Raw genomic sequence first — 27,579 nt, 5'->3', positions numbered from 1 at the left:
TCATGTAAATTATACTATATTTATTAATGAAAAACATAGAGCACATTGCTTAATAAAAATCAGCTTTTTTCTTAACTTTTTTTCTCTGATATTCCGCTTTTTTTAGCTTTTTTTTTTTCGTTGATCCAGCTTTTTTTGCTCAGAAAAAAATGACACCACTGGTCCAGAGTCCAAAATGCTTAGAGGACAACGTGCAAACATTGGCCGCAGACATCCAAGCCAGCAGCCAGTATATTCACAAAACTTAAGCGAAGAAAGACAAATGAGCACATGGAGATCATTGGCATCATTCAATCGCTTGGCATTCCAATATGACCCCACTCCGAACTACAGTGATAATGAAAATTTAGATATTGGACCAATGGCGACTATATACCGATATTGCAGTGCGTTAAAGTTTAAAAGAGAAACGGCTGGATTGTGCTGCGCAAGTGGAAAAGTCAAACTGGAAAAGTGTTAAATCACCATCTCTCTATACTTCCATATATTTGAAAAATGTTGCAACATTGACTTTTATGTTGTTAAATTGTGTTGACCAGCGAAGCGGAAACAGGACCTCTAGTACAATTATAACGCCACGCGTTGCTGTAGCTAAAGTTATTGTTATATTACATTGAAGTATACAATTTAAGAAGAACGGTAGGTAAGGTAGATAGTCTTAAGTCTCTAATATTTATTATTTTAAACTATAAATATTTTCAATTTAAATTTAATTTAGCACTAATCGGTGTACAATATTTCTGGTTAACCTGTCTTTAGCTAACACAAATAGATTTGACGGTTTTCCAACACGTGAACATGCAACATATAGTTGCCCATGAGAAAAGCACGGACGGATTAGATTTTTTTCAGCGGCATTTTAATTTATTATTATAATTATGTGACAATACCTACATGTATATTTTTTATATCTATAGAATTTTGAATAATGAAGCACAGATAACTAAAAAGCAGGAATGATTTCACTGTATTATCGTCCCTATAATTTGAATTTGATTTACACTTCGGTCTACGTACGTGGTTGGCTATGCTAACACCAAAAATTAAAAAAGTAGAAATAATTGAATTTCACTCTATTTCGTTTACTACAAAACAGTAGCGGACTAAGGGGGGGGCGGGGGGGGCGGTCCGCCCCGGGCCCCGCGATCAAGGGGGCCCCACAAGGGGCCCCCAATTAATTGAAAAATTGAAAAAAAATGTTGTTAACGTATCATTCGCAATGCTAAAAATCATGTGCGATCATGAAACATAAAAAATCAAAAAAGTTTCGCTGAATTCGAAACATTTTTTCGCACACGCTAGCTCAGTGCCATCTGTCGGTGATGACACTGAGCTACACTCACAAACACTGGTGTGTGTACAGTGCAGAACGTCCGGAAAACTAACTGTTGTTATCATCTTGCTGTTGATACGTCTGCCAAGACAAAACCGCCCCGGGCCTCAAAAGTCCTTAGTCCGCCACTGCTACAAAATAAATTTAATTTATACCTTAACCTCAATAACACGTGGTAATCAGGCTATTGTCGGTTTACCATAGCAGCAGGGTTGCCAACTCTACGTCTTTTTACGTAGATCTACGTACTTCAAGCCTTTCCTGCAAACCTACGAACTTCAGTCCCAGAATCTACGTATTTTCTATCAAAATTGTTCATAGCAGTGCTATCTATTGTTTACTTACTCAATCTAATCGAAAAGTATCGACATCTATTAGATTCTTTTGGAGTTACCAGATAATTGTGACTTTCAATTAATTATAGACAAATAATAAGCAATAAAATAAAATTGCGACTATAATTAAAGATCTAAGCTATCCTATCTCTCAAGTTGGACCAGACTGCTCATGGTATGCCAATTAAATTTAACATCGGTTAAGTAGTTTAGGAGTCCATCGCGGACAAACATCGTGACAGGAGATTTATATATATAAGATATTAACAAAGATAAATTACCTTTTGAACTTTGCTTGTTTTATTGGGGTATATCGACTGCGGATTATGTTTGCCTGGTGTCCGAAATCCAATCATTCGATTGAAAACATCGAGTTCGAAGACCATTTTTGTCCATTTGGACAGCCAAATTAGCAATTTCCGAAAACGAAATACCAGGCGAACAGAAATGCCTACCCCCTCCTTAAGCCGGCGGGGGCGCTATGACTGGCTGGCTCTGTTTTACACCTTTCCCAAATTATTAGACCACAAAAAGACTTCCATAAAGCAATGAAAAAAAAAAAAAAAAGGTTTTGTATTTATATGTATATATGTATATTTTCATTAAATAATGTAACATCGCTTTATTCTTACGCAAAGAACGCTTTCTATTTTAGTTTGTATGTTTTTGGTTTCCATAATTATGCGATAATTGTTATTGTTTTTGTTCGGAATAAATTATAATTTTATGTTTACTTGCTCACTAGGCAATCACATACGCACAGACGCTGCATCCACGTCCGCCAATACATTATGCATTTTTTATAATTGCAGAAAATTTCCGGCGTGTCCGTATATCAAATTAGTCACTTCTCAATATATACGCTATAAGCGTATCTGTATGACGAATGTACTGGCTGTTTAATGTCTATATAAACGTTACAATTTTCTTGCTTGTTTTTTTTTTTTTTTTTTTTGTGGCAGTGGTAAATCAGAGTATTATCCTCTCAAAGGAATCTTCTCCTATGACGCCCCGCAATTTCGTGTTAGTTTCCGGGATCTGTTCTTTGCTCCGTCGTGGATTAGCTTGTTTGCTGCGTTATAGGTATGTGGAACCGCAATAAGATATTGAGATATATACATATGAGTGATTATTTTATACTAATTGCTTGAGTTTCGTTCAAATGCCATTAGTATGGAGAGGACCAAATGAAGAACAAGGCTTACCAAAAAAAAGGATGTTCGTTTACTTTAAGTTGAATTGCTATCTTTTCGCCTTCTAGTATGGTGGGTCTTTTAAAAAATGATTTTAAAATTGAATACAGTCGGAATTAACTTTGCACAACACCCCGTGCGATAGATACATTAGGTATTGTTTACACCTCTACTTAAAAACTCTGCTTCTCTTCGATAAGTTTTGAACTATTTGTTAGACTATTTCGTATTGCACTTTATTATTTAACTTGCATATTAAGTAGGTAGCAAAATGCTGGTGGTAATATGTTTATCATTTTCGCTAATAATTCACTATTACTTTAAGATTTGTTATGTTGTTTCGTTCAATGACGCGCTAGAAAATGTATCAACTAAAACCTTTTAACTGATCGCAAACAGAAGGAAAACTATGAGACTTCCTATGACTGGGGATCTCCAAAATACTCGTTGACGCATGTTTCTGGTTTTATGTCAATTTCTTTAAGCACTTGCTGCGTTTGCAATAGGAGTGTTTTGTTGTTATTCAAGTTTTGTTTCGTTTTCATTATTTTGTAAGGTTTTCAGTCTTTTCAACAAATTGATTGCTTGGATTTTGTAAATTTGTTTTCTGGATTGTTCCTGTTGTGGCTGCTGTTGTTGTTCTTGATGTTGGTGTTGCACCTGCCGCTTCTGCTGCTACTGACAAGAGCTAAAGTTTCAAATTAGATGCCTAACGTTTGATGGAGTATGCTCGTGATGTGTTGCACTTAGTTCTTAGGTGGGTCTCCCCTTGTTTTGGTTTTGTATATTACGCCTAGTATAACTCGCTAAAGCCCTGAGCATTTGGTCTCCATTTACCTGTTAAGTTCGACAGAAGAAATCTTTACCTCGTTTGCATTCTTTGCGCATTGATCAAAAAACCCAAAACAAATCCCCGTAGTTAGTCAAAAGGCTCTCAAAGTTGGGCGGAAATTAAAGGTGCAAGGGCGGAAAGAATCTTTGTGGTTCTAAGGTAAACAAAATTCTAGGCACATTTAATACATAAGTTCACACATTCGATATATATTTCTAGACTATGTTCCATCCAAGTTATCAAAACCGTTGCTTAAGTACCAAACTATTTGGGAGTCCCGCCACTAAATCGGTCAGTTGCAGATCCGCCTTCGAGATCGAGTTTTGAAGATAACTTAAACGAAATCCGTATTGTGTAACTTTTGCCTACGTATCCGATTTTATTCGTATGCGAATTACTTGTTGTAGCCTTAGATACTTTCGCTAATATTTATATGTGTTCGATATTGTGCAATACATTTCGGTAAATTAGTTCGTTTCTGTTTCATTTACTGTTAACTAACTTTAATGCCTAATATGTTAGCATAATTATCAATTCATTTGCCGTTGTCATTCGCCAGCTAACAATTGGAATAATTCTCGTATCAGTTATTTAATGTTTAGTTAGTCGTAGTTATTCTAATTTAAATGCATATACAATTTGTAGTACTTGGTTGCCTGCCAATCGTGTTAAGTTTAAGTTTTGTATTTAACTTGTATATTATGTAGTTGCTGCTCGGCCGCCGGTAATTTAGGTTTGTATACATACTTTAATAAGTGAATACTTCGCGTTAACAGTTTACCATCTTCCGGTTTGGTTGCTTTACTTGCGTTAAATGTACGATATGACACAGTGATATATATTCCATAGTTTATGCTTACGAGATCTAAGTACAAGAACAAGTACATACCGAACGGGAACGGGCCAGAAAAGCAGCTAAAAGCGGTAAAAGCTATAGCTTGCGCCCCCGCAGCCGCAGCTTCCAGTTGTTCCATCCACCATCCACCATCCACCAACCACCGTTCTCCGGCCACCAACAACTGACGACATCCGATTCACCACCGCCTTCCACACCTTAGGGCTAGGCCAACTACGACTAAGAAGCCACAACGATTCGCAAATAAACCCACGGGTTTTCTAATAATTATATTCTCCTCCTACTCCTCGGCTACTATTTGATATTTAAACCTCCGGGTCGTTCAACGATTAAAGCTTTTGGGGTAAAGAAATTAGGAGAACCTGGTTGGGGAGATATTGGGGCACTTCAGAGTATTACTCTTGTTTAAAACGAAGGCGACAGATTTAGAAACATTGACGATTCTTTGGTATGTAAGACGTTAACGTTAAAATCTTAAAATCAGTAAACAGGCTGGGCAGCTAAAGCGACTCGCAAGTTGCGACCGCCACAAACGAACTCTTTCATTCACTTCCGATTTTAAAAACTCTACTTGACATACGCAATAATTAACAATTCACTATATAAAAATCGATTTTCCTGCGGTTGCATATGTTGTGGTTTATAACTCTTTGGTTTGAGAATCATGTTTAACACCATAAATGCTTTTGCTCTGTTTAAATAATTTCTGACAACAAGTAACCGAACAATTTGCTATTTAAAATCTGAACTCTCTTTTTCGGACTAAAAAAATACTTCGGTAATAATTGGTTAATTCAAATAAAGCACAATCGTGGTTGCAGATCTGCTTTTGTTATAAAATGTCGACTAGTTATAAAATGTTTTTATAAACTGTAATACAATTAATTGGATTTCTTTAGCTCAATTGATTTTGTTGAGTGTCTGGAGGAAGTTTTACTTGCATGAAGACGAGTGATTATGCTTTTAGGTAGCTAACAAAAATTGTATCAGTTTTTGAATCGTTATGTTTGTTATTTTCGGCTCGTTTAGCGGTTATTTATATGCTGCTTCTAAGCATTCTGTATCTAACACCGACGCCTTTGACTAAAATCTAGCTTTAACTGATCATTTTTCGACTAGCAGTTTGGTTAATTACTTTCTGGGTATTTACATCGACGATTTTATGATTCTGAATTTTCTATGAGCTCATACAAATCTGGTTCGATATAAGATTGGGGTTAAGCACAGTTGGTCATACATTATAAAAAGCTTTGAAAAAATCTGCTGTAAAATACTCCTTGATCGCCAAACTTGTTTAATTTGTTATTTTAAGTATACATGTTTAGCATTAGTTTTTCCTCGATCTTTTAATTGCTTGTATAATTATGTTTAAATATTTGTAAACATTACACTGTACTGTTGTATATTAGTGTGTATATCAGACTTCGTTTCATACAAAACTAAGCACATATATTCGTCGATAGGTTAATATATTTGTAATTTGCATGTAAGTATCCGTGTGGTGTCTGCATACGTGGACACGAATGATCATTCGCTCGGGAACAATCCCTTTTGACCGGGCCGATTCGGCCGACTCTGATCGTATATATGCGCGTGTAAATGTAAGAGGCGTATAGAAACACTTTAGGCAAATATACTCGTATTGCTCAAAAAGTAGTCCAATATTAAACTTAGATAGGATGTCGTAGTCGTGTATATTGGTTCTATAGATTAGAAAGTTGGTCACAGTGTAACACACACATAGCAAACGATGCGGTTAGAGTTAGTTCTAGCTAGAAAGTGGCAGAACGACAGCTTTTCGTATATACAGACATTTCTGCGGAATGGGAATATTGAAAAATATGTAATTTACGTAATTTAATGTTGATTAGAGGAGTGTATGCTTTTATATAACTGGTTTGTGGTTTGTAAATATTAAATGCGCAATCAACCTTTTGTTAAAGACTTTCCCCTTGTATTGTTTAAATGTATACGCTGACGTCCCCACTTTATGTGTTACTTCACTCAAAAATACTGTTCGTAAATGTTATTGAATTCGGATTAATGTTATCTGCATGGCTGCCCACTGTCAAGCGTTTTATAAGGAGGGTCTTTTATAAACACACATATACGTACACGTACAGCTTGACGATTATATAATTTCCTATTCTGTTTGTTTTCGTGGGTTGTGGCTTCCGTGGGGTGGAGATTGCACCCCTACGTCGCCTTAACTCGCATTGGTTGTTATCTATCTCTAGAGTCTTGTAGGGTTCTAAGCCTCAAATCATCCAAAATAAAACTTTCAGCATTGTATGGCCTGCAACTTCGCACTCTTTCGTTAGCATAGAAACATCTAATCTAATCAGGACAGGGAGGCAAGCGTTCAAAATCCCCCAAAGCCAGCAATTAGTCCGCGACCGACACGATCAACAGCCCATTTCGAGCCTCACTTGATGTCGTCGTACTCGTCACTCCCGTTCTTGGAGTCCCCCGAGGACTGGAAGGCCGCCATCACGGAGGCCCTGTGGTGGCCCTTGTCCCCGCCCAGCTTGTCCTCCCCGCCGGCACCCCCCGTTGCTGCCCGGCTTCTCGTCGAAGGCGTCCAGGAAGGGGTTGGTGGCCGCGTACTGGGCCCTGTAGGTGCCCAGCGTGTGGTAGTTGTTGCCCCCGTTGGCGAAGGGCCGCGCGCCGCTGCCGCCGGAGCTGCTGCTCGTGTAGAAGTCGTAGCTGTTGGTGGAGCCCGTCATGGAGCTCACCCCGCTGCTGCTGGCGGTGCCCGCCCCGCTGCCCCCGCTCCCCGAGGAGTGGTATGAGCTGCTGCCCGACCCGCCGAACAGGGCAGCCCCCGTCGAGGGCCCGTTCTTCGGCAGGGTGCCGTACAGGTGCATGGCGTTGTGGTTGCCGTGCCCGTTGCCATTGGTGGTGCTGCTGGCGGTGGTGCTGGTGGAGAAGGGACTGGAGCCATGGCCGTGGCCGTTGCTGTGGCTGCTGCCCAGGCCGCTGCTGCCGAAGAGCGTGCTGCCATAGCTTCGGTGCTCGGAGCCCAGTCCAGACCCCCCGCCCCCCGGCGCCGACTTACTGCTGCTGCCGGAGCTCCTGGCGTCGTTGGCGTAGGTGGAAGTGCTGCTGGCCGCGCTGGCCGCGACGGTGCCGCCTACGTAAGTCTTGGTCTCCGTTTCCGAGGACGACGAGGAGGCCAGGCTGTCGAACAGCCGCCGCCCAGTGGACACCAGCGAGGAGGAGGCGGTGGAGCTGCTGGCCGTCGCAGGTCTGCTGGTCTCCTTGCTGCTGGGCAGCCGCGAGGGCGAGGACAACTTCTGGCTGCTCGCGTTGGAGAGCGAGTCCGCTGAGCTGGTGGTGTACTTGCTGATGGCCCCAGTGGTGGCGCCCGGCTTGCTCGACGACCCCGGGCTGGGCGTGACCAGTTGGTAGGTGCCCTTGGGCAGACCGTCGCCGCCTCCCGGGGGCGAGGGCGAGTCCGGCGATTTGATCGGCGTGAACTGCACGCGCGGCTCCCGCTTCAGATACTTGGACATCAGCTGGCTGGTGGTCATGGCCTGCGACTGGGCCAGAAGCGCGTTGGTGGAGGCCGAGGACTTGTAGGAGACCAGGTCGTCCGAGTCGTCCGAGGAGGTGGTCGGGGCCGAGGTGGCCGTGGAGCCGGCGCTCAGCACGGTGGCCTGCGACGAGCTGGAGCTGGACGTAGCGCTCGACTTGTTTCGCATGGCCTTGTAGTCCTCGCCGGCGAAGAGACCACTGCCACTTGCACTCGCACTCGCACTCGCACTTGGCTTGCTGGGAGCGTAGCCACCGCTCGCGAAGCCGCTCTTCTTGGCCTCCAAGCCGGCGAGCTTGGAGCTGTAGCTGGGCTCCTCGGCCAGCGCGCTCTTGGCCTGCGCCCTGTGCGGCTCGTAGAAGTCCACGTTTCCCCGGCGGGCGGCTGCGCCGTTGCTGTCCTTGTCTCTAATGCTGATGCCGATGCTGCTCCCCAGGGAGAGGGCCGCCTCCGCCTGGGTGGTGGGGGTGGTGATCTCGACGGGCGCGTCCTTCTGCAGCGGCGGCTTCTTCATCACGATGGAGTAGGGGCTGGAGGGCTGGTCGACTATCTTCACTTGCTTCACGGAGACGGGCGAGGCGCCGCGCTTGATGGTGTCCGTGCCTGCGGGATTACAAGCGCATTAGCCCCGTAATCGGATTGCACTGGCACTGCTGGCTACTCACTTTTACCCGACCCGGATCCGGAGCCCGAGCCCGTCGACGCCGAACTACTGCCGGGGGAGGGTGTGCCGGGAAGTGGCAGTGGCGATGGGTCGGGAGTTGCTGAGCCCGCTGAGGCCCCCAATGGATAGGGCTGCAAGAGATTGGGAAGCAGAGGGGAGCAGGGATGCCCGCCAGTTGGTCAGATGTCAGCTGTCAATCGGCAAGGGGCTTCAGGTGGCTTTTCAGGGAGTTAGGGGCGCAATGCGTGCTTGTTCTTTGTTCGGGTGTGGAGGAGAATTAGAACTTTAGAATTTCTTGGGTGAGGTGTTGCAGTGTTAGTGGGGTGTTTCCATGTGGGTGTTTCCATAATGGTGCGACACAACAACGGACAAGCCAAGATTAACAGACAATTCGTGCGCAGTGCGATTCTTGTACGGGTGACGGCCAATTCGTTAACCAATTCGATGTTTTATATTTTATTGGAACTTGGGTTCGGGATGGGGAATACTGTTTTAGGGCAGGGGTGCTAGAGCCAAAGCGTGAGGTGTATGACATGCAAAAAGGTACAAAAACAAAAGCAAATACGAACTACCAAGAATATGTGACATCACAACTATATGCCTTTAAGGAAAAATATCTTATGGTCTTTAGACCGCTTTGAGGTAAGGACGAACTTTGTGTATGAGCGGTGTGCAGGTTTAAGGCGTGACAAAGGTTGAAGGTGATTTCAAAAAGGAAAAATCAATGCGTTTTCCCAAAAAATAAATCTGACGAAACCTATGCAGTTGGAAAGGTGGTCAACGGAACAACTTGGGAAGCTGCAAGCCCGTCTTCAAAATGAATTACACTACTTCAGCTGTGGCTTTGGGATTCAGATAAATCAATACGTCAAAGTGTCGGGGATTCTGGTTGGTAATCTTTAAAAATCTACCCAACAAGGGACGGAATTCTATTCCTGGGAGGGGGGTTTCTAATTCACTGTGGAACTCAAACAATAATGATTGATGAAGTTTTTACAATGGCAGAGGCGCACAAGTTGAATAAGCATTTACATGATGTGTTTGTTCATTTGGCATGTGGTGGCATACAGAGCTGTATGGATTACATATTGGATTGGAGTGGAGTACATGTACTATAAGTAGTCGTTATGTTTATTTGTTACCAGTAGTGGGCCAATCATGCTTAACACGCCGTTCAACATTTACCACATCGCTCAAATCATCATCATTAGCATCGCCTATATCTTTTCTTTACTGATATGTTAGAGGATACAGATAGATATATGCACATGTAAGACACAATTACAACGTCTATCGGTTACAAATCACAGCAAATCATGATTTACGTTACAATATTTTTTGGCGTTGATATTCTTGTAAAAAGCTCAAATTAAATAGACAACAGATAGTTTTTTAGATATCAGTAGGTATGCATGTTTGCAATTATTAGTTTTTGCAGAACGGTCAACAGGAAAAGTTAGAAGGTCAAGATAATGTCTTCGAATGTTTGTGAAGTGTTGTATGTGTTAGTTAACCCTGCAAGCACTTAAACGAGATCTCGATCGCCTATCACGTAAAAGTCCCTTTGATGATGACTAGAGGACCCAGTTTATAATATCAAATATACAAAAAAACTGTCTTTAAAGTCACTATAGTATAGCTATAAGATAGCTTCCTTAGGAGAGATCGAAAAAATAACCCGAAACAATTTATCACGCAGTGGTTTTTGATCATATATACTTGATTTGATTATGTTTGTTAACAAGTATTACATTTAAATAAAATTTTATAAAAATCGCTCTAACAAACTGCATCATCAGTTAGGTATTAATTTTTTGGCCGATTTTTTTTTTCAATTTTTCTCCTTTCGAAATTGAAAAAAAAAAAATTTCACGAATCACATTCCGTCACATTCCAAATTCTTATCCGATTTTAAAGTGGTATACCTATAAAAGTTTCCATTTCCATATTTCTCTAACAAACTGCATCATAAGTAATTTATTTGTTATTTGTTGATTATCTTTTAGAGTTCTTATTATTGAATTTTCCGGGGTTAAGTCACTTAAAAGTGGCTTTCGCAATAGAAAATGCTTGCAGGGCTTTGTTTGTGCTAGAAATAGGAGAGTCTCGTTTCATGTACTTAAAATAATCAAATAAAAAAACTTAAATATTCTCATTATGCAAATTTCAATTTTAAAAAGTATTTTCACTGCTCAGGAAATTTAAAAAAAAATATACCAGGAAGGCATTAAATCAAATCATATAATAATCTAGAATGCCAGAGTACTGATTAACCCTTTAAAGGCCCGAATCTCCTGACCCGCCGAACCAAAAACGTTTGTTAGTGGAAGTGGAAGTGCAATGTGTGTTTATGTGGATGAGAAAGTGGCAGGATTGTTTGTTTCCGGTTGGGTATTTTCTGTGTCTTGTTGCAAGTACAGTTTCCCCATCGCGGCGTCGCCTCTGTCCTGCTGCTCTGCTGTTTTACTGTACTGCTGTGTTGGCTGTGTGGTGGAGTGTTCACTGTTTGTTTACCTGTTGCACCGCTTGTTGCAAGGCTCGATGCGATTGAGCTAACTGACCCACTACTGATTGATACAGATGACTGTTGGCTGTGGCTGAGAGCTGAGGATGGCCTTGGGAGAGTATGTTGGTTACCGAAGTGGACGAGCGCAGAAGATTGCCCGCCGCCATGAGCTGCGCCTGCTGCTGCAGTAGAAGTTGCTGTCTGTCCGCTGGCAACGCACTGACTTTGCTTCCACGCTGCCCTGTTGACTCGCCGCGCCGACCTGTCTACATAGGACTCTGTATTAATCAATATTAATGTGGACGCGGTTCGGTTCGGTTCGGTTCAGTTCAGTTTGGTTTTGGTTCGGTTCGTTTCGGTTTGGTTCGGGTGTTGTCATGGCTGAGTGAATTGGTGACTAGGTGAGAGTGTCCTGCGGTTGCCACCTTCGCCCAGGGAGCCTTTCTCTATGTTGCGCGGTTCCCCAACCAGGATTTCCATTGGAAATGCTTACCAAGTTAGAAGTTAGAAGTGGGTAAGTACTCAAACCCAAAACCTGTCCGAAGATGGCAACCGCTGCGGGGGATCGGAGGTGATCGGGAGCTGTGTGTTCCGTGTGTGTGTCTGAGTGTGGGTGGCATAACAGCTAACAGTGAGAACGGTTTCGTGCCGCACTTAGGGTTGAGAAAGAGGGCGGTGGGTGGCAGCGCCCTTGACGCGGACCTGCTGCTGGGGCAGCGCGCATCCAAAGCAGAAACGAACAAAGGATCAAACTCTTGCAATTGTGTGTCCAAACTCGTTGAGTGTGTGTCTCTGGGTGTCGGAGGATCAGGTTCCCGCGAGGTATCGCGGTATCGGGGTATCGGAGTATGGGGTATCGGAGTATCGGTCGATCTGGGGTGGTCTGGGTGGGAGGGCGGAAGCAGGGAGTACGTTACCTGAAGCAACGCCGGCCATGTTGCTCATGCTCCCGGCGGAGGCCAGGCCGCCCATCATCGCCCCCGCAGCGCCGCCCATGTGCTGCGCCAGCTGCTGATGCTGCGCCTGCGGCTGCGGCCAGATCTGCAGCAGGTACTTGAGCACCGCGATCGGCTGGGCGTGATCGATGTCAGCGCCCGGCTGCGCACTCGCCGAATGCAGCATCAGCGGGGGCCCATCACCGTGGCCAGCGCCTGGGCGGACATCTTGTTCCGCTCCGAGTTGGAGACGACCAGCGAGAGGTGGTCCAGCAGAAACACCAGCGTGGCCTGCAGATCGATTGCATTAGTTACATGTACAAATGTCACCTGAGCGACAGGCGGAGTGCGGATCTTACTCTGTTCGCCCGCGGCAGGCAGTCGAGAATGCTGAGCATCAGCTTAGCGTTGCCCTCCGGGTCGTCTGGCAGGCAGACAGCTGTAAACAGAAAGGGAGAGGAGTCAGTGAGCTCGTCCCAGCCTTCGCTGCGGGGGAATACTCACCCAGGGCGTCCACCGTCATCTGGAAGAGGCAGCGCGTGAACAGCGGCTCCGGCAGCTCCCTGAGGTAGTCCTTGAGCACGCCGGTGATGACGTTGATGTCAGGAACATGTTCCGGGCTCAATTCCACGGCGCGGCTGTTGCGCTCGAAGGCCTCGCGCAGCAGCCGCTTCTTGGTGGCGGAGCCGCAGAGGCGGTACAGCCCGATTATGTCCAGGCCGCGGCGCTCCACCTCCTCCACGCAGCGCCTCAGAACGATGGGCACCGGCGCGCAGCCGGGCGCGTTCTTCGACTCCCTGTTGACCACCGTCTCAAGGTCGGCGCCGAAGAGCGTGGGGTAGCCGGCCCGCAGGCTGGGCAGCCCCCGCCGCTTGTAGAGCGCCAGGGGGTCCGTGTGCCGCATGCGGATGTATATCGTGCCCCTGGGCTCCACCTTGAGCGCCAGCTGGTGGAGCGGCGACTGGCGCAGGATCGACGAGAGCGAGATGGCGCCGCGGTAGCAGAGCTTGTGCCGGTGCTGCGGGTCCCAGGAGTAGACCAGCACGTCCAGCTGCTTGTTGCCCACCAGGTCCAGCTCGAAGGACTCGTCCCAGTCGAACTGGAGGTCCCCGGACCGCACCACCGTCCGCGCCTTGTGCACGCGGTCGCACTCGATCACGCAGTAGAGGTCCCTGGTCTGGCCCGGCGGCCCCGCTCCCCCAGCCCCCTCAGGAGCGGTGCGCAGGCCGCGGCCGGCGAGCAGGTGGATCCAGAGCATGCCCGAGATGCCCCCGATGTCCACGATGGGCTTGTCCAGCTTGTACTTGGCGAACTCCGCCGGGTTGATGTCGATCTGGCGGTGGGGCCGTGGCAGCGTCGCACTGGGCGTCGGCGCCGGGCTCTGGTGGCCCCCTGTGCTCAGGATGCTGCCGCTGGGACTGGCGGGGCCGGCGGACAGCTCCAGCAGCTGCCGCATGCGGCGGATGCTCGGCGACCGGATGGAGCCCGCTCCCCCGATGTGCTGCGAGGACATGGAGCGCACGGGCAGCGCCGAGATGGGCCTGGTGAGGCCCATGTTGCGGTCCAGGGTGCCGGTGCCGAGGATGTGGGTCCTGCTGGAGTAGATGCTCTCCGTCTGCGAAAGGAACAAAGCGGAGGAGAGGTGTGAATGCTTCGCTGTGAATTGTGCTGCCATAAACTGAGTACGATTTTCGTCAAGGAGAAATTAGCTTGCAGCTGGATCGGTATTTATGGATAAGAAAAGGATCTTTTATTAAAATCGGCCTTCCTAAGCAAACACTGACCTATCATACAAAGAAAACCCACAATTAGTCACGACCTCACACTATCTGCACTCCCATCTGTAGGAATATTTCTCTCAGATGTCTGTGTCCAACTGGTATTGTTTTGGCAGGCTAAGCAATGTAACAAATAATTGTAATCTTGACTAGACCTTAGTAAATATCCTTTAACCCAAAAACATGTATATAAATCCTAAGTTTGACTCAATAAAATAAGTACGAAAAGAACTATTGGTGAACTCACTTCTCAGCAGCCCAATTTGTACTGTACTTATTGCGGCGACTATTGCCACTGGCATTGTACTTGCGGCACGCAACAAAAACCGAACTCTATATTTCAGCACTAGGAATTCGTTTGAATTCATACACTGTGTGTACTTACGTTTCGCAGCGCGTCGTGGATGTTCTCCGCACTGCAGGAGAAGCGCTGGGCCCGCGGCTGCGCAAACATGTCCCGCGTCATCCGCATCTGCTCCGCGATCGCAGAGCTGCTGGGCGCCCTGCGCAGCCAGGCGCGGTACTCGTCCGCCGTGAAAATGGACGGGCTGGCGGTGATCCGCTGCCGCAGATCCCTGCCCCGCCGCGCGTCGAACTCGGGCGCCGAGGTGTTGCCGTCGTTCTCGTCCACCAGGCGGTCGCCCATCCTGGAGCGGATGCCCTGCAGCCGCACCCCGGGCCGCTCCCTGGGCAGCGAGTTGAACTTGTTGAGGTCCGCGGCCCCGGCCAGCAGAGCAGCCGCCGCCGCCGCGCCCACTCCGCCGCCGGCTCCGCCCGCCCCCCGCGGCATGCTGCCGATGGCGGGTCTGTTGTAGTAGTAGTAGCTCGGCCGCGGTCCGATGGTGGCCTCGGTGTCGCTGGAGTAGTCCAGGTTTGGCCGGGAGCGTCGGGTCAGCGACTGCGCCCCCGCCGCCCGGCGGCCCGTACTTGGACACGCCCGCCCGCTGCTGGTCGTAGCGCCCGTAGCGCCCGAGGGTGCCCCCACACCCACCGGCATGGGAGCTCCGCCGGCGGTGCTCGGCTTCAGGCTCGAGCGCAGGAGCGAGTGCCTGCCGAGGGAGTTGGAGTAGTCGGCGTACTCGACGCGCGGCAAGTGCTGGTCGGAGCCGGAGCGCGGGAAGCGGGCGTGCTGCTGGGCGAGGCCCACGTTCCCGGTGCCGGTGGACATGCGGCGCGAGGGACCCACGGGGGGCGGGGCGCCAGGCTGGCCGGGGTAGAAGGCGTGCACCTTCTCCGCCAGGCTCTCCAGGGTGCCCGCATTCTGGTAGTAGGCGTGGGAGGGCGCGAAGGCGTGCCCCTTCGTCGGCTGCTCCGTGATCACCGAGGAGGGCGGCGGCGGGGGCTTGTAGCCCCAGTTGGGGGGCTCGCCCATGGCCCCGCCCCCTCCGCCGCCGCCGCGGGCGTTGTAGTACATGTCCAGCTGCTCCGACTGCGGGCTGTAGTTGTTGAGGCCCAGGCCGAGGCGGGAGCGCGACTCGGTCATCTCGCGGCCGTCTCCTGGAAGGAAGAGGGGGAAAGAGAGAGGGGTCGATTAGCCCTGCGAACACGGCGCCCATTTCAAACTACCTGTACGTCTTTCTCGTGATGAGCGCGGCCTCGGCATCCGGTCCGTCTCGTCCAGGTCCTCGTCCCTCAGGTCCCGCTTGATCACGACCACCGGCGGCGGCTTCTGCTCCGGCCGCGAGAGGGTCGGCGGTCCGGGGGAGCCGGTGCCCCGGTTGCCGCGCCGCTGGCGGATCGCCAGGACCAGGCGGCGCGGAATTGACATGATGATGACGACGTCGTCCAGGGACATGTGGGTCACGTCCACCAGGTTCACCGCCAGGATTTCATCGCCCACCTAAGAACAGCATTTAAGAGAATTAATGGGGGCTCCCAGAGCAGCGAAGTCGCAAAGGAGGCGAAGACTCACCCGCAGGCAGCCGCTGTTGTAGACCGCCGACTCGAGCGCGATGCGGGAGATGAAGACGCCGTCGGTGCGGTCCGCCCCGTTGCCCTCGCGGATGTAGAGGCCGAGGGTCTGGCCGGGACGCTTGACGATCTCGACCAGCTGGACCGTGTGGCGGCCGTCGGCCTTGTTCATCAGCTTGTGGGCGGCGTCCACCGCCTGCTTGCTGCCCATGCAGCGCGGCTCGAGGACGCGCACGATCATCTCGCCGCGCCGCTCCACCGCCTCGAGCGCCGCCGCCGTGTTGGGGTCGTGGTCGTTCTCGACCGCCTCGATCTGGCGAAAGATCTCCGAGCTGATGCCGCTCACCTTGCGGAAGTCGCCCTGCAGCATCACCGGGTCCTTGACCCCGGCGGCGTTCGAGAGGCTGCCGCCCGGGCCGCGGTGGTTGCCGTGGTGCTGCTGCTGGTTGCCGTGGTGCTGCTGCTGGTTGGCATGGTGCTGCTGGTTGCCGTGGTGCTGCTGCTGCTGGCTGCCCAGCGAGGACACCTGGTTGGCGGGCAGCGGGCCGGGCGGGGCTCTTCCCGGGCTGGCAGTGACATCAGGAACTGATCTTCCATTCTCCTGCAAGAAAAGCAGAACAAGCAAGGGTTTCGTAAGGTTGGGTTCGTTGGGCTCGTTAGGTTCGCAGGCTTAAATGCAAATCTCGAGTGCCGCACGCTGCTGCATAAATTAACTCAAGTGCTGCTCCAGCTGCTGGAGCACTCGAGTCGCGCTAAAAGATTTAGCTTTGCATTAATTAGGCTACTTTGGCGCAGTTCACAATATCCCATCCGAACTCTTCATGGTAACGCAATTTAGCTTTCCTCTTGAACAGAGAAAAACATTTGTCACCTCGTTAGCATTTTGTTCTGAGTGCAGTGCGAGCCACCACGCCTTCAACTTATTGGATGGCTGTTGCCCTGGAAAGAAGGCTATAATTACTTGGTCCGAGTGTTTTTGCCAGCTGTAGTTTCTGTCAGTGCCACGCTACTCGGCCACAGCGCCATGCAAAGCTCCAGGAGCCCAGGACAGGTGGCGTTCTCCGATGATGTCACACGACTCCCCTTCCGCCTTCCCGTCGGAAAAGGGCGACGGCCACAATGTGCAACTTTGGTTTTCACTGGAAACTGGTTTTAGATGGAGTCGCCTGCGAAGTTCCTAATGGTTCGAGACGGGATCTGGGAAAAGGGTGTGCGGACACACAAATTGCGGTCAGCAGCAAAGTTGCACTGCTGCCCGGCAGCAACATCTCCTCAAGTGGCTCTTCGCTCGGATCGGTGGTTTCGAAAACCATGTTCGCTCCGGCCGGAACATGGAAAAGAGCAATAAGGAGGCTTTGGAATTGCGAAACTTCGGCCTGTGTCGGCGACTCTCTGCCCCCAAGTTCGCCACGCCCCCACTCCATTGTTGTTGCTGTTGTGTAACTTTGCTAAACTTGCAACAACAGCAGATGTCGTTAGGGAGAAAGTTTGGACAGTGCGCCTGCTCCGTCCATTGCTGCTAGTCGAATAGGCATTATTATACGTATATGTTGTGCATATTCTGTGAAAGTCCGTCTTCACTTGCCAAAATTATTCTGACGCGTCTTCGTGGTAACTAATATTCACAGAGCAAAACTAACTTCTGCCATTTTAAAATATAACTGGAATGTTAAAAAAAATCACCAAGCTTCGATCCTTACGAGAAGTATTCCGCTGTAACTTATTTCTTTGGAATTCTTTCTTTCAGCTTGGGTTTAGACGTTTTCCTTTCTCTTGCTGAAAACGCACTGACGTTAGTACTAGCTTTCGCCCAGTGTATGGACCAACCAGTGAAGTTTGATCCTCTGGGCAACAGCTTTTCTTCAATCTTTTGCCTTTTGGGCAATTGCTGGCAAAGTTACTGGTTAACTGGCATTAAACTATTAAAGTGTGTTTACTGTAATGGAGTTTCGGTGTTTGCTTGCAGTTCGCCAACTGAAATGCATAACCAAATAAATAATTCAGGCGAATGCCGAGGCGTCATTAACACACACACACACACACCGCAAGGCACAAAAATGTCCATTTCTTTCTAGTTAAGAACGCCCACTTGAGTTAGTTAGTGTGTGTGAGTTGCAAAAGTGGGCGTGGTCTTGGTCGAACAACTGTATTCAATAAAAGGACTTGCCAGGCGGGCGGAGAACAAGAAGGCGGCACATTGTTGATGGCTTCCCTTTGTTATTGCTGTTTGCTAACGAGAACGGCCAGTGGACTCCGGCAGAAACAATCAGCATGGATGGTGTGCATCGCGTGCAGCTCCGCTTGGGCAGGAGGAATGGGGGAGGGGAAATGGAAAGGGCGGACTCCGAACGGACACATGAAGTGCCAAAGCAACAACAAGCGAGGAGTATTTATGGACCCACATGTGGCCCATTAGTGTCCTGCACCCGTCCTATTCCGCAAAATCATTTCCCAGGCACTTTCTTTGTGACATACACATATTAAAAGTCCGTATTCATAATTTTAATCAGTACTCGGGCTGGCACGGGCTAAGCTTCAGCAAAGGTGAGTCTGAGCTTGAGCTCTTAAAATCACATGAAGGTTTAAACCGAAGCATTACACCTTTCTTAAACCGTTTTTATTGGATACCTGCTTAGGGCTCCTGCAGCTTTATTTGCTAACGAAGCCTTCACATTCCCCACAACTGCAGCTCTGGCTCGATTTCTTCTCTTTTTCGTGGGCTTTAGCTGCATAGCCTTAGGAGTTCCGCACTCACTTTGCGGCCATAAGTTTTCTGCAGCGAGTCGCGCACTTAATTAGTAAGTACATAGTTTATTAACCGGCAAATCCAATAAGGCGGGGAGCTAGGAAATTGGCTGCCGCGCGGAGGAGTGCTGCTGCGGCAAATGCAAATTAGCAGGGCGGGCTTACATTAAGCGTCTTTAGTCAACGTCTGGCGCACATGTGACTCACCGGAGGCCGAAGGTTGGCTGAACCCCCTCTGCCTGGGCTGCCTGCTTAAGCCCATTTCAGCTTCATTATGCTGTTCCGGCAGCTGACTAAGCAGCCAGCCTACAGAGCCCGTCCAGAGTGGGTGACGACCTCCCTTTCTCCTGCACGCATTCGCCTTCCCGCCGGGTGACGACAACTAATTGAAAATCCTCAAGACCATCACATATTGGGGACTGACTTTGGCAGGCTTTTTTAATTATGGATGATTCCTCTGGCTGGCAGTTTCTGCTGGCAGGAAAACTAATTTGGAGAGGACCTACGACAGGACGAAAGAGAGAGGGGAATAGGGGGAAAACGAGGGAAGGGGCGGAAGTCATTAGAGGAAGTTGCGTGACAACACAAATCAATAAAACCATTTTAGAGGCCCTAAGCCAAATAAAAACTAAACACCCGAAAACGGAAATTGACTAAAATTGTAATTATGTCAAAGCAGACGCCATTAACTGCCAGAACGGCAGCCAAAATAGAGTAAGCCAGACTTTCGCCTGTATTGAACTCAAAATGTGTGAAAGGTATTGGGCTAACAAGTTGGACTAGCTAGTTGAAACGGGTTTGCTCGGCAAAGGAACCCCGAACTGTTTAAGGTACCCAATATAGTTTAGTCTAAGCCCTACTTCGCCTTGCTGAGTGCGTCACTCAGTGGCCAGGTTAATAATTGACCAGCCATAATTGTAATGACTGAGCCCCAAATCGATTTCTGGACAGCCCTGCCTTTGTTTTTCGGGGCTTACTTTCCTTTCGATAGTTCCTGTGTCTGCCCCTCAATGTTCTGTCGGTGATTGATTGTGCGACGCATTGATTGATTGGCGGGGGTGTGATTTAACATGATATGCTGGCCCCTCCACCCATTGCTTTGTTGGATTCATTTGGACGCTGCTCAGATGGTCTAAGTCAAATGAGAATAATTGCCCTTGCTTTGAGCCATTTGAACTAATGAAATTGATTTTGTTTTGCCAGCGTTGAGCAATTAATAACTCTATACAAAAAAACACGTCATCCTATTTGTGCAATGGTGCTCAAACTGATCAATTTACTACGCCAGCCCAAAGGGACCAGAACCATCCGAAAAGTGGGTCTCGGCCATAAACTTGTAATGGGCATAACATGCTTCAACCAGAATGTTTTATGTTCTGGGGAACAATTCTTAGCTTGACACTTTTGTTGAACATTAATTCAATGATTCGTTTTCGAAAACAAATATTGTTCCGGCCAGCAAATGGATCAAGGAACTGTTGTTCTGCTCCAGACCTTTGCATTCCAGTTGGACGTTAGCGAGACAAAACAATTTCGTTGGCCCAAACTATTTCAGGAAGTCAGAGAACAATGCGAACATAACCGAACGAATACCGAAACAAAATTCCCATGGAGCCGCAAACAAAGGCCGGATAATTATAAATTTAAATGCCCATGCCTCCATGCCGAATTGCGTTCACCTGCTTTCGTCCAGAACTCACCGAATCCACTGACAACAAATACAATTAAATGCCAAATGCACACCATTCCGCTGCCATGTTAATAATAGTTGTCACTTGCAGCTGCGCCAATGTCAGAATGTGTGGGCAGGACCTGGGAACCGGGCACATTCTCGTTCCCCGCCACTGGCAGCGACGCCAGAGCTGTGGCTTGACTCGAATCAGATTGGATTGCCTTGAATTTGGATTTGGATCTGGCCTGGTGCAGGCGCGCCCGTCGAGATACCCGCAAATTAAGGCAAACAACAAGGCTACAACCACGACGACAGCCTAAGTGGCACAAGCCGCATTGTGGAGGTGACTCCGCTCCGATAGCAAAAGGAAGGAGGCGGTGGGGCCCCCGAATGGAAATGGAAGCGGGTGGTGAGTGGAGGGTGGCGTGGAGCTGCCCGCACTTTCATGGGCACGGCACACCCGGCGCATACGTGATTTATTGATTAAATTCAAATCTGCTTGCCGGCAACAATGGGGCATACCAAGATGGCGTCAAACGCATTCCAAGCATCGCATTATGCAATTAGATCCGGCCCGCTCAGCCAGGCACACACACATACACACACACACACACACTCTCTCGGCTGAGCCGAGTGCCAGAATATCAGGATATCAGGATATCATGGCATCAAAGGCCTTAAGCCTCCATCCAATCAACAGTGTCAACTGGATGAAGCATGAAGATATCCAGCCCGGAAAGCTGAGTGCCAGAAGAGTGCACGGCAAACCTTTCACTGGCTTCGGGCCACTCACATCGCTCAGATGCACAAGGACACCATCGCGAATGGGGGTTCTGGCGCTGAAGGCAGAGGACCGAGAAGGGTTTTCCTGCCCATTGTGCCCACTGTGTACACTTGAAGAATACAATTTATTTTGGGAGTAAAAGCTGAGATAGCCGTGAACTTATTTTACGAAAATAAATGCCTTAAATTGCCATACACCTTAGCTCTAGAATTTAAAGGGGAAACAACATTTTTAGTTGCCTTGCGATGCCTGTATCCAAAGGCTTTAATTACCCAGCGGAATGGAAGAAGTGCGCTCACAGTTTCGTGCTCGCCATTATCTATGCAAATATTTTTAGCGCCCCGTCGAAAGGCTGCCTGCTTAATGGAATTTTATTTCAATATTTCAAGCACCCGCCGCCGTCGGCCAAAGTAGTTGAGAGTTGCAATCTGTGGCCGCCCGAATGAATACGTGTGTAAATAAACAAAAAGCGATTATGTGTCCAAGTGGCTTCCCATTGGATGGCCATGGCGCAGGGGCAAGAGTGGGTTGGCTCCTCTCTATCAACACAAGTTCAAAGTTGGCTTATTTATTTTGCCGAGTTTTTTAGTTTCGGTAACCTTTTGAGTAGTGGATTCGGCTTGGTTCGTTGGCCTCTGCTCCGCGCACCCATAAAATATGTATTATTATTTGCTTAACGCACATTTATTTATTCATTCATCCGCATGAAAGTACGCACACAATCGAACATTCGCTATCAACCAGAGAAAGGGAAAAGTAATTTAAAAAGAGCAAACGGGAAGGGAACCAGCGTGCGCCGTTTATGGCAGAAACAGAAATGAAAATAAAAACCCGGGGAGCGGGGGTTCAACCGGCTAATAGTCGCAACTCCGCAGCGTGCAAAAGGCAATATTTGCATACCGATCCATATACATAAATATTAAGTGAAACACACAAAATATATACAAAAATGACATGCAAATTCGTTTGCCTCGGGCTGAGGACCCCCTCATCCGCTCATTCCCTCAACCCATCATCCCATCATCCCACGTGGAGTGGCAGTGGGCGGCGATTGGACCTGCGTACTTCAAGCCGTCTTGCGACATTTCGAGCGCTTTTCGGAGCGTCGGTTAATATTGATGTGGGCTCATTGACGCCTGCCCCTTCGACGCTTTCCACCCTGCAGCGTGATGCTGCGGAAATACTTATTTTGACCCAGCAAAGCTTAACTAAGCCTATATTCATGCCTTATGTTGGGTGTATCGCTCAACTCGTCGTATACCAAAGTTACTGGTTCACAAAGTTACTGGTTCTCGAAGGCAGAGTGCAAAAAAATCCCGTATAATTTGCATTCGCGGATCTGCAAGGACAACCCCAGCAAGCTCTGCTTGGCCCCAGGCCACATTCCTCAACACGCTGATAATAAACAATCCCCACACATTCAACACACTCACCTTGCGATGGCTGCTTCTGGTCAGGAAACATCCTGTGGTGGCGCTATCACACATTAATTTCGTTGCAGCCAACTTGCTTGATTTGCATCGACGGTAGGAGGTTGAAACGCGATGTCCACTATACTTGTGGACCGTGGAGGGGATATGTTTAGTTGTCTAATTTACGAGATAGTTTCTGCTTTCGCGGCACCAAAATCGATTGGTTTCCACTCGAGCTATGCTCCCTGTATACTAATTCGCTGTATCTCTATCCTTGCTCGGATTCGGTGGTTTCGTAACTGCTTCTCAGGGTTTGATTTGATACGTATTTTGTTGCTGCAGCCCACGTCCTAAGGCTTAGTTCCAATTGTATCATTTCTTCGCTTTGTTTTGCCCGGTTATGGCCTTATCCGCTTTCCATTTTCTGAGTACACAAGAGCTGTGTTAACTGTATCTATAAGTGGCTCGGTATATCGGTATATCTGCCAGATACCTCCTAACCCCTGACCCCCTACCCCTACTCGTGTGCCAGTGTGTGTGTGAGTGTGGTTTCCGTTTTGGCTGCCTTTTGTTACCAAGCGAAATATTTATGTTTCCCTTTACGCTTCACTGCCAATGGCGACTTTCGATGGCGCTCTCAATCTCAAAATTTCTACACAATTGATTTAAATGGCTCTTTAAATGCGGCCTGCCCCACCCCTCACTAATTCCTGTCGGGCAGAAAGCCAGCTGAAGATAAGGATGCGGAGCGAATGGAGCCGCCTTCGGCCATTTTACTTCACGCCTTTCTGCCGGGCGAAAATAATTTTGTCTGGCCGTGCGAAATTTCATTAATTCCAGGCATACTAAATTAAAAGGAGGTAAAGGCAGAACAACAGCCGAAACAAAGGCAAACCCTACCAATTGGGGGGAGCAAGGGAGGGAGTGGCGAAGAAAAATGGTGTTTCTTTTTAAGGCGGATACAAGTATAGCGCACTTTCAAAACTGTTAAGCGCCATCGCTGACTAAAGAAAAAATGCACTTAGTAAATAAATATCTAAAAAATAAACAATGCAATAAGTGTGGTTCAAACCGTTAACATAGCCATACAGTTTAGTAACCTAGTCAGTCTGAAAAACTTGATACACATTTATGCAACTAGAAGTTTCTGTGGCCAAGGAAATCCCATAATTTTATGATGTTTAGGATGACATTTTAATGGGAAATAAACTGGGATTTTTGCCGGAGTGTATATAAAGACAAAGCCGTTGGCTCTGGTACATTTCCCGCGCGGCCGTTTTGGCAACTTAAACTGGGCTGAGTGGGTGGCTCGACAGGAAGGCTGCGGGTGTACGCTGCAGACGTGCAGACCAACAGCGGAAAGTAAATGCCAAAAATTACATTTTGCCACTTTTGCAGAGGAAGCCCCCGAAAATCCGCGGGAGTTTGGCAGCAGGCAACGCGACGTATACGCAACGCGAGCCAAGATACGTGGGTAAGCGTTGTCGAAGATAATGGCTTTGGGGGCCGCCCATGCTCCCACGTACCCCCTCTTCCCTTCGCCCCCGCCTTCTTACTCCCTGCTCCTAGACCCTTATCCTTGCCAGGCAATCGTCGGGCTGTTGAACCTTAAGTGTGTGCGTCTGCTCCAGCGCCATGTGCCGTTTCGCCTCTGTGTGTGTACGGAGTGGTGGACTACATCTGCCCTTGTGTGTGTGAGGGGGCGTGAGCGCGCGCATTTGGCAACAAAATTTGTGTCTGTATATGGGACAGTCGAAAAGAAGGGAAACGAGGCATACAAAAATGAATAAGACGGCGAAGAAATTATGTTGCGTATACGCAGCGTTGTCTGGCCCCGATAAATTACATTTCGCTTGACTCACACACGCACACTTCACACAAGGACACGTGCACTGGGCTCCACCATTTCATACGGCGCTTGTTTACCTAGTTGTAGAGTTGCTTCTGCCTTGAAAAAATAATATGTATGTATTCCCTAAGACCGTTTTAATTGACTGTCGTTTTCTGCTGCCTCTTTCGGTATTGATCGCGCGAGGCAGTTTAACGCGACATTTAACTTTTACCGCCGCACTCCGTTCGTTTTTGTGCAGAAATTTTTAGAGTCCGCCCTCGAAGATGACGAGGATTTCGCTTGAGTCGGTTTTTGGGGACCTCTGTTGAACGCGCGCGTTTTCCCTCGCCCCGTGTGCGTGAAATAGTATTGAATAAGTTGATTTTTAATGAGTTTTACTACACGCCACGAGCTCCCAGCTCGGCAGCTCGGCTCTGTATGGGGTTGTGTGTGTGTGTATGGTCGTGTACTACTACGCACGCACGACGTTGTTCCCTCGAACGGACCACGAGTCAAACGTCCGGCGCGCTTAACTGAAACTTGCGTATTGAATCCGCTTGCCCGGCGAGCGAACTCTAAATTCGGAAAACGGGAAAATGCGAGCCGAAGTTGCGGCGTAACATCTCCATTCTCGAAATTGGAGCAAGCACATTCACATTCAGGGAAAGCCACTCACACACCCACACATGTACACACAAACACATGTAGAGAAAGTTCCACCCGAACTCGCTCTCCTTCGCAGTCGGAAAACTTTCTTGCGTAACGGGAGCGAAAGCTCTCGTTCGGAAAACTTCGGGCCTCGGACACTGGTGTGCGTTTGCGTGCTGTCCGCCTGCCGCTCTGTGTGTGTATGTACTTGAATTATTTAACACGGAAAAATTGGCAGTCGGGATTTGGGGACTTGTGTTTCATACGCGCCATGATGCCAGGATGCGAGGATGCCAGCGCCTCCCACTGACGAGCGGAGTACAGGAGACGTCTGCTGGGAACTCCTGGCCGGCATTGCCAGATGCGATTTCGCCAGAGCGCTCTTGAACTTGTTCAAATGCCTAGGACACTCGGTTCGCATAATTTATTGCGAAGGCAAACTGGTTTCGACTGCCGAAGTAGTTAAACCCAAAATCTTTTCTAACTGTTTCTGTTATTTTTGATTAAATTATTTAAAATTTCAGAGAATCAGTAGCAGTTTCCCCAAACCATTCCAATTTCCAAGTGCCTCAATTTTGGCCTCCCCCACTTAGACTCAAATCGAACGCCAACCGAGATTAAAAAGCATCTATTTTCAGCGACACAAAAGCTTTGTTGGTGAGCTTCTAGACCCAGCACAGTGTTAGGGATACCACAAGTACGTGGGACATTAGCAGGACTAACTGAATGCCACTCAAATCGTCTCCACTGGACTGGCACTTATGCCTTCTGCTGATCCCACGCACACTGGCCAGAAAGTGCTCCTAGTCCCGACATCGACAACAGTTACAGAGGCAGGTCCATTTGGGGAAGGAAAGTGGCCAATGAAACGAGATGCCCACAGAGTACCCATCCGAGGGATCGCGGCCCAGCGGACCCAACTCAAAAATGCTGCGGGACCGGCTGGCATGACAGAGAATCATTATGAATGATAACGGTTCAACACAATGGCGCTTGTGCAAATGTTTGCTTATCAAGCCGTTCGAATCAACGGAACGAAACAAAGCGAATGGTTTGGGGGCGGGTCGCATTATGAATATGTTTAACAGCCCAGCGCCGATGACACAAACAGATAACGCAAGCATTGCCATTAAAAACGCATTACATTGATAGGAAAACGAGTGCAGAGATTGGGGCTGCCCCGTGCGAGTGTTTGTGTGCGCGTGTGTGTGTGTGTGTTGGCCACATCATTCACAAAAGCTGCACAAGCACTCTCGTATCGACACCAGCGAACCAATCTAATGTGGGTCACTTCGGCCTGCCAATCCAGCCAAGGCAGCCCTCCGCCGCTGACAGGCCATCAACTGTCAGGCCGGGCGATTTTCAAAATAAATGCACTGCGAAAAGTGTGTTCCAAGGAACAGGCAACCACAGGCGACGCCACCACACACGACGAGTGCTCGCCCCCAAAAACACCGCGTTACGTATACGCACCGTTGACGCCTGCGCGGATAAGATGCGCAACGGAGGCGATGGAGTGGCCAAGGGAGACTCGGCATTCCGATGGCCACCTCGCTGGGTCATCGAATTTATCCGGCGACTGTGGCAGCCGGATGCGAGCGACTAATAACAAACTTCCGGAGAGGAAAAATTCTTTGTCATTGGAATTTGTCAAGCGCAGCAAATTGAGTTCTCAGCTACGCGCCGCTTGAAACGGAATTGCATTTGGAAAAGGGAAAATCCATCAAGGAACCAAATCTTTCGTGGGGCCGCTGACCTGCCAAAAGTTAAAATTCAAATGATACACCGGTAGGCCGCCTGAAATTAGGATTCAAATATCAACTCAGAGAATTTTAAAACTAAAAACATCTCAAACAGTATAATTAGGTAGTATATATGGTTTAAATAGAACTAAGAGAATCTATCGCAACTTTAAACTGACACTAGCATAAGAAAAATAACTAAAACAAATATTAGCCCGCCTCTGCCCCGTTTTTTAAAAACTTGTCTAGAACCCGTATATTTGCCCTCTTCTTCAGGTTTTTCTAGCCCTGGTCCAAAGTATGCTTAAGCCTCTTCAGGCCAAAGTTAGAGTGGTCAGGAAAAAAGCCAAATTGGGAGACCAAGTTTGATGCGGCTTTGATGCTGTTTCCCTCAAGTGAATTATGCAAAGTTTCGCGCTGTTCTTGCGTGAGGCGTAAGCCGCTTAGCGAGTGCTATTCGGGTTCAAAGGTAAACCCCAGTTATTCGAAGGGGTGGAGAGTATGGACTCCTCGCTAAATTGCCCTTTAAGTGCTTTCATGGGCAATTAATGCCGCCGGCTTTGCCTTGGCACTAGACTAATGGCAGTCCGCGTTAACAACTAATCGCAATTGGCGTGAAAATGCTACGCCAACTATCCAAGCGTTTTCTGAGGTTATTTCACCCACACCCCATCAATCACATTCGAAACCTAACTGGCTGCGAAGCCTTGGCACAATTTTGGAGGTGTCTTCGCCTGCTAACATGTCAGTTCCCAAGGTACGATTAGGGTTTCGCCCTGCTAATTGATGTCATTTGTTGTCTCTTTGTCGTTCAGTCGCCTGTGGCTTGTCCTATTAATAGTGAAACTTTGTGCGCAGCAAAAGTCC

General features: G+C 48.3%; 1 protein-coding gene across 1 annotated transcript; it reads right to left on the bottom strand.

Moving 5' to 3' along the window:
• Positions 1–2,237: 2,237 nt before the first annotated feature.
• LOC108098678 (rho GTPase-activating protein 100F) lies at positions 2,238–25,753 on the bottom strand. Its single transcript, XM_017201784.2, is given in 15 exon segments — positions 2,238–7,095; positions 7,097–8,687; positions 8,750–8,879; positions 11,263–11,516; positions 12,172–12,390; positions 12,393–12,480; positions 12,549–12,628; positions 12,694–13,804; positions 14,353–14,874; positions 14,876–14,952; positions 14,955–15,464; positions 15,534–15,807; positions 15,880–16,479; positions 22,513–22,915; positions 24,418–25,753. Coding segments are annotated over 14 exon segments (5,631 nt in total). The 5' UTR covers positions 22,567–22,915; positions 24,418–25,753; the 3' UTR covers positions 2,238–6,974.
• Between the last annotated feature and the right edge of the window lie 1,826 nt (positions 25,754–27,579).

Source organism: Drosophila ficusphila, unplaced genomic scaffold (assembly GCF_018152265.1).
Source record: "Drosophila ficusphila isolate 14025-0441.05 unplaced genomic scaffold, ASM1815226v1 contig_791, whole genome shotgun sequence".
Taxonomy (NCBI): Eukaryota; Metazoa; Arthropoda; class Insecta; order Diptera; family Drosophilidae; genus Drosophila; species Drosophila ficusphila.
This window is presented reverse-complemented; position numbering and strand designations above follow the sequence as displayed.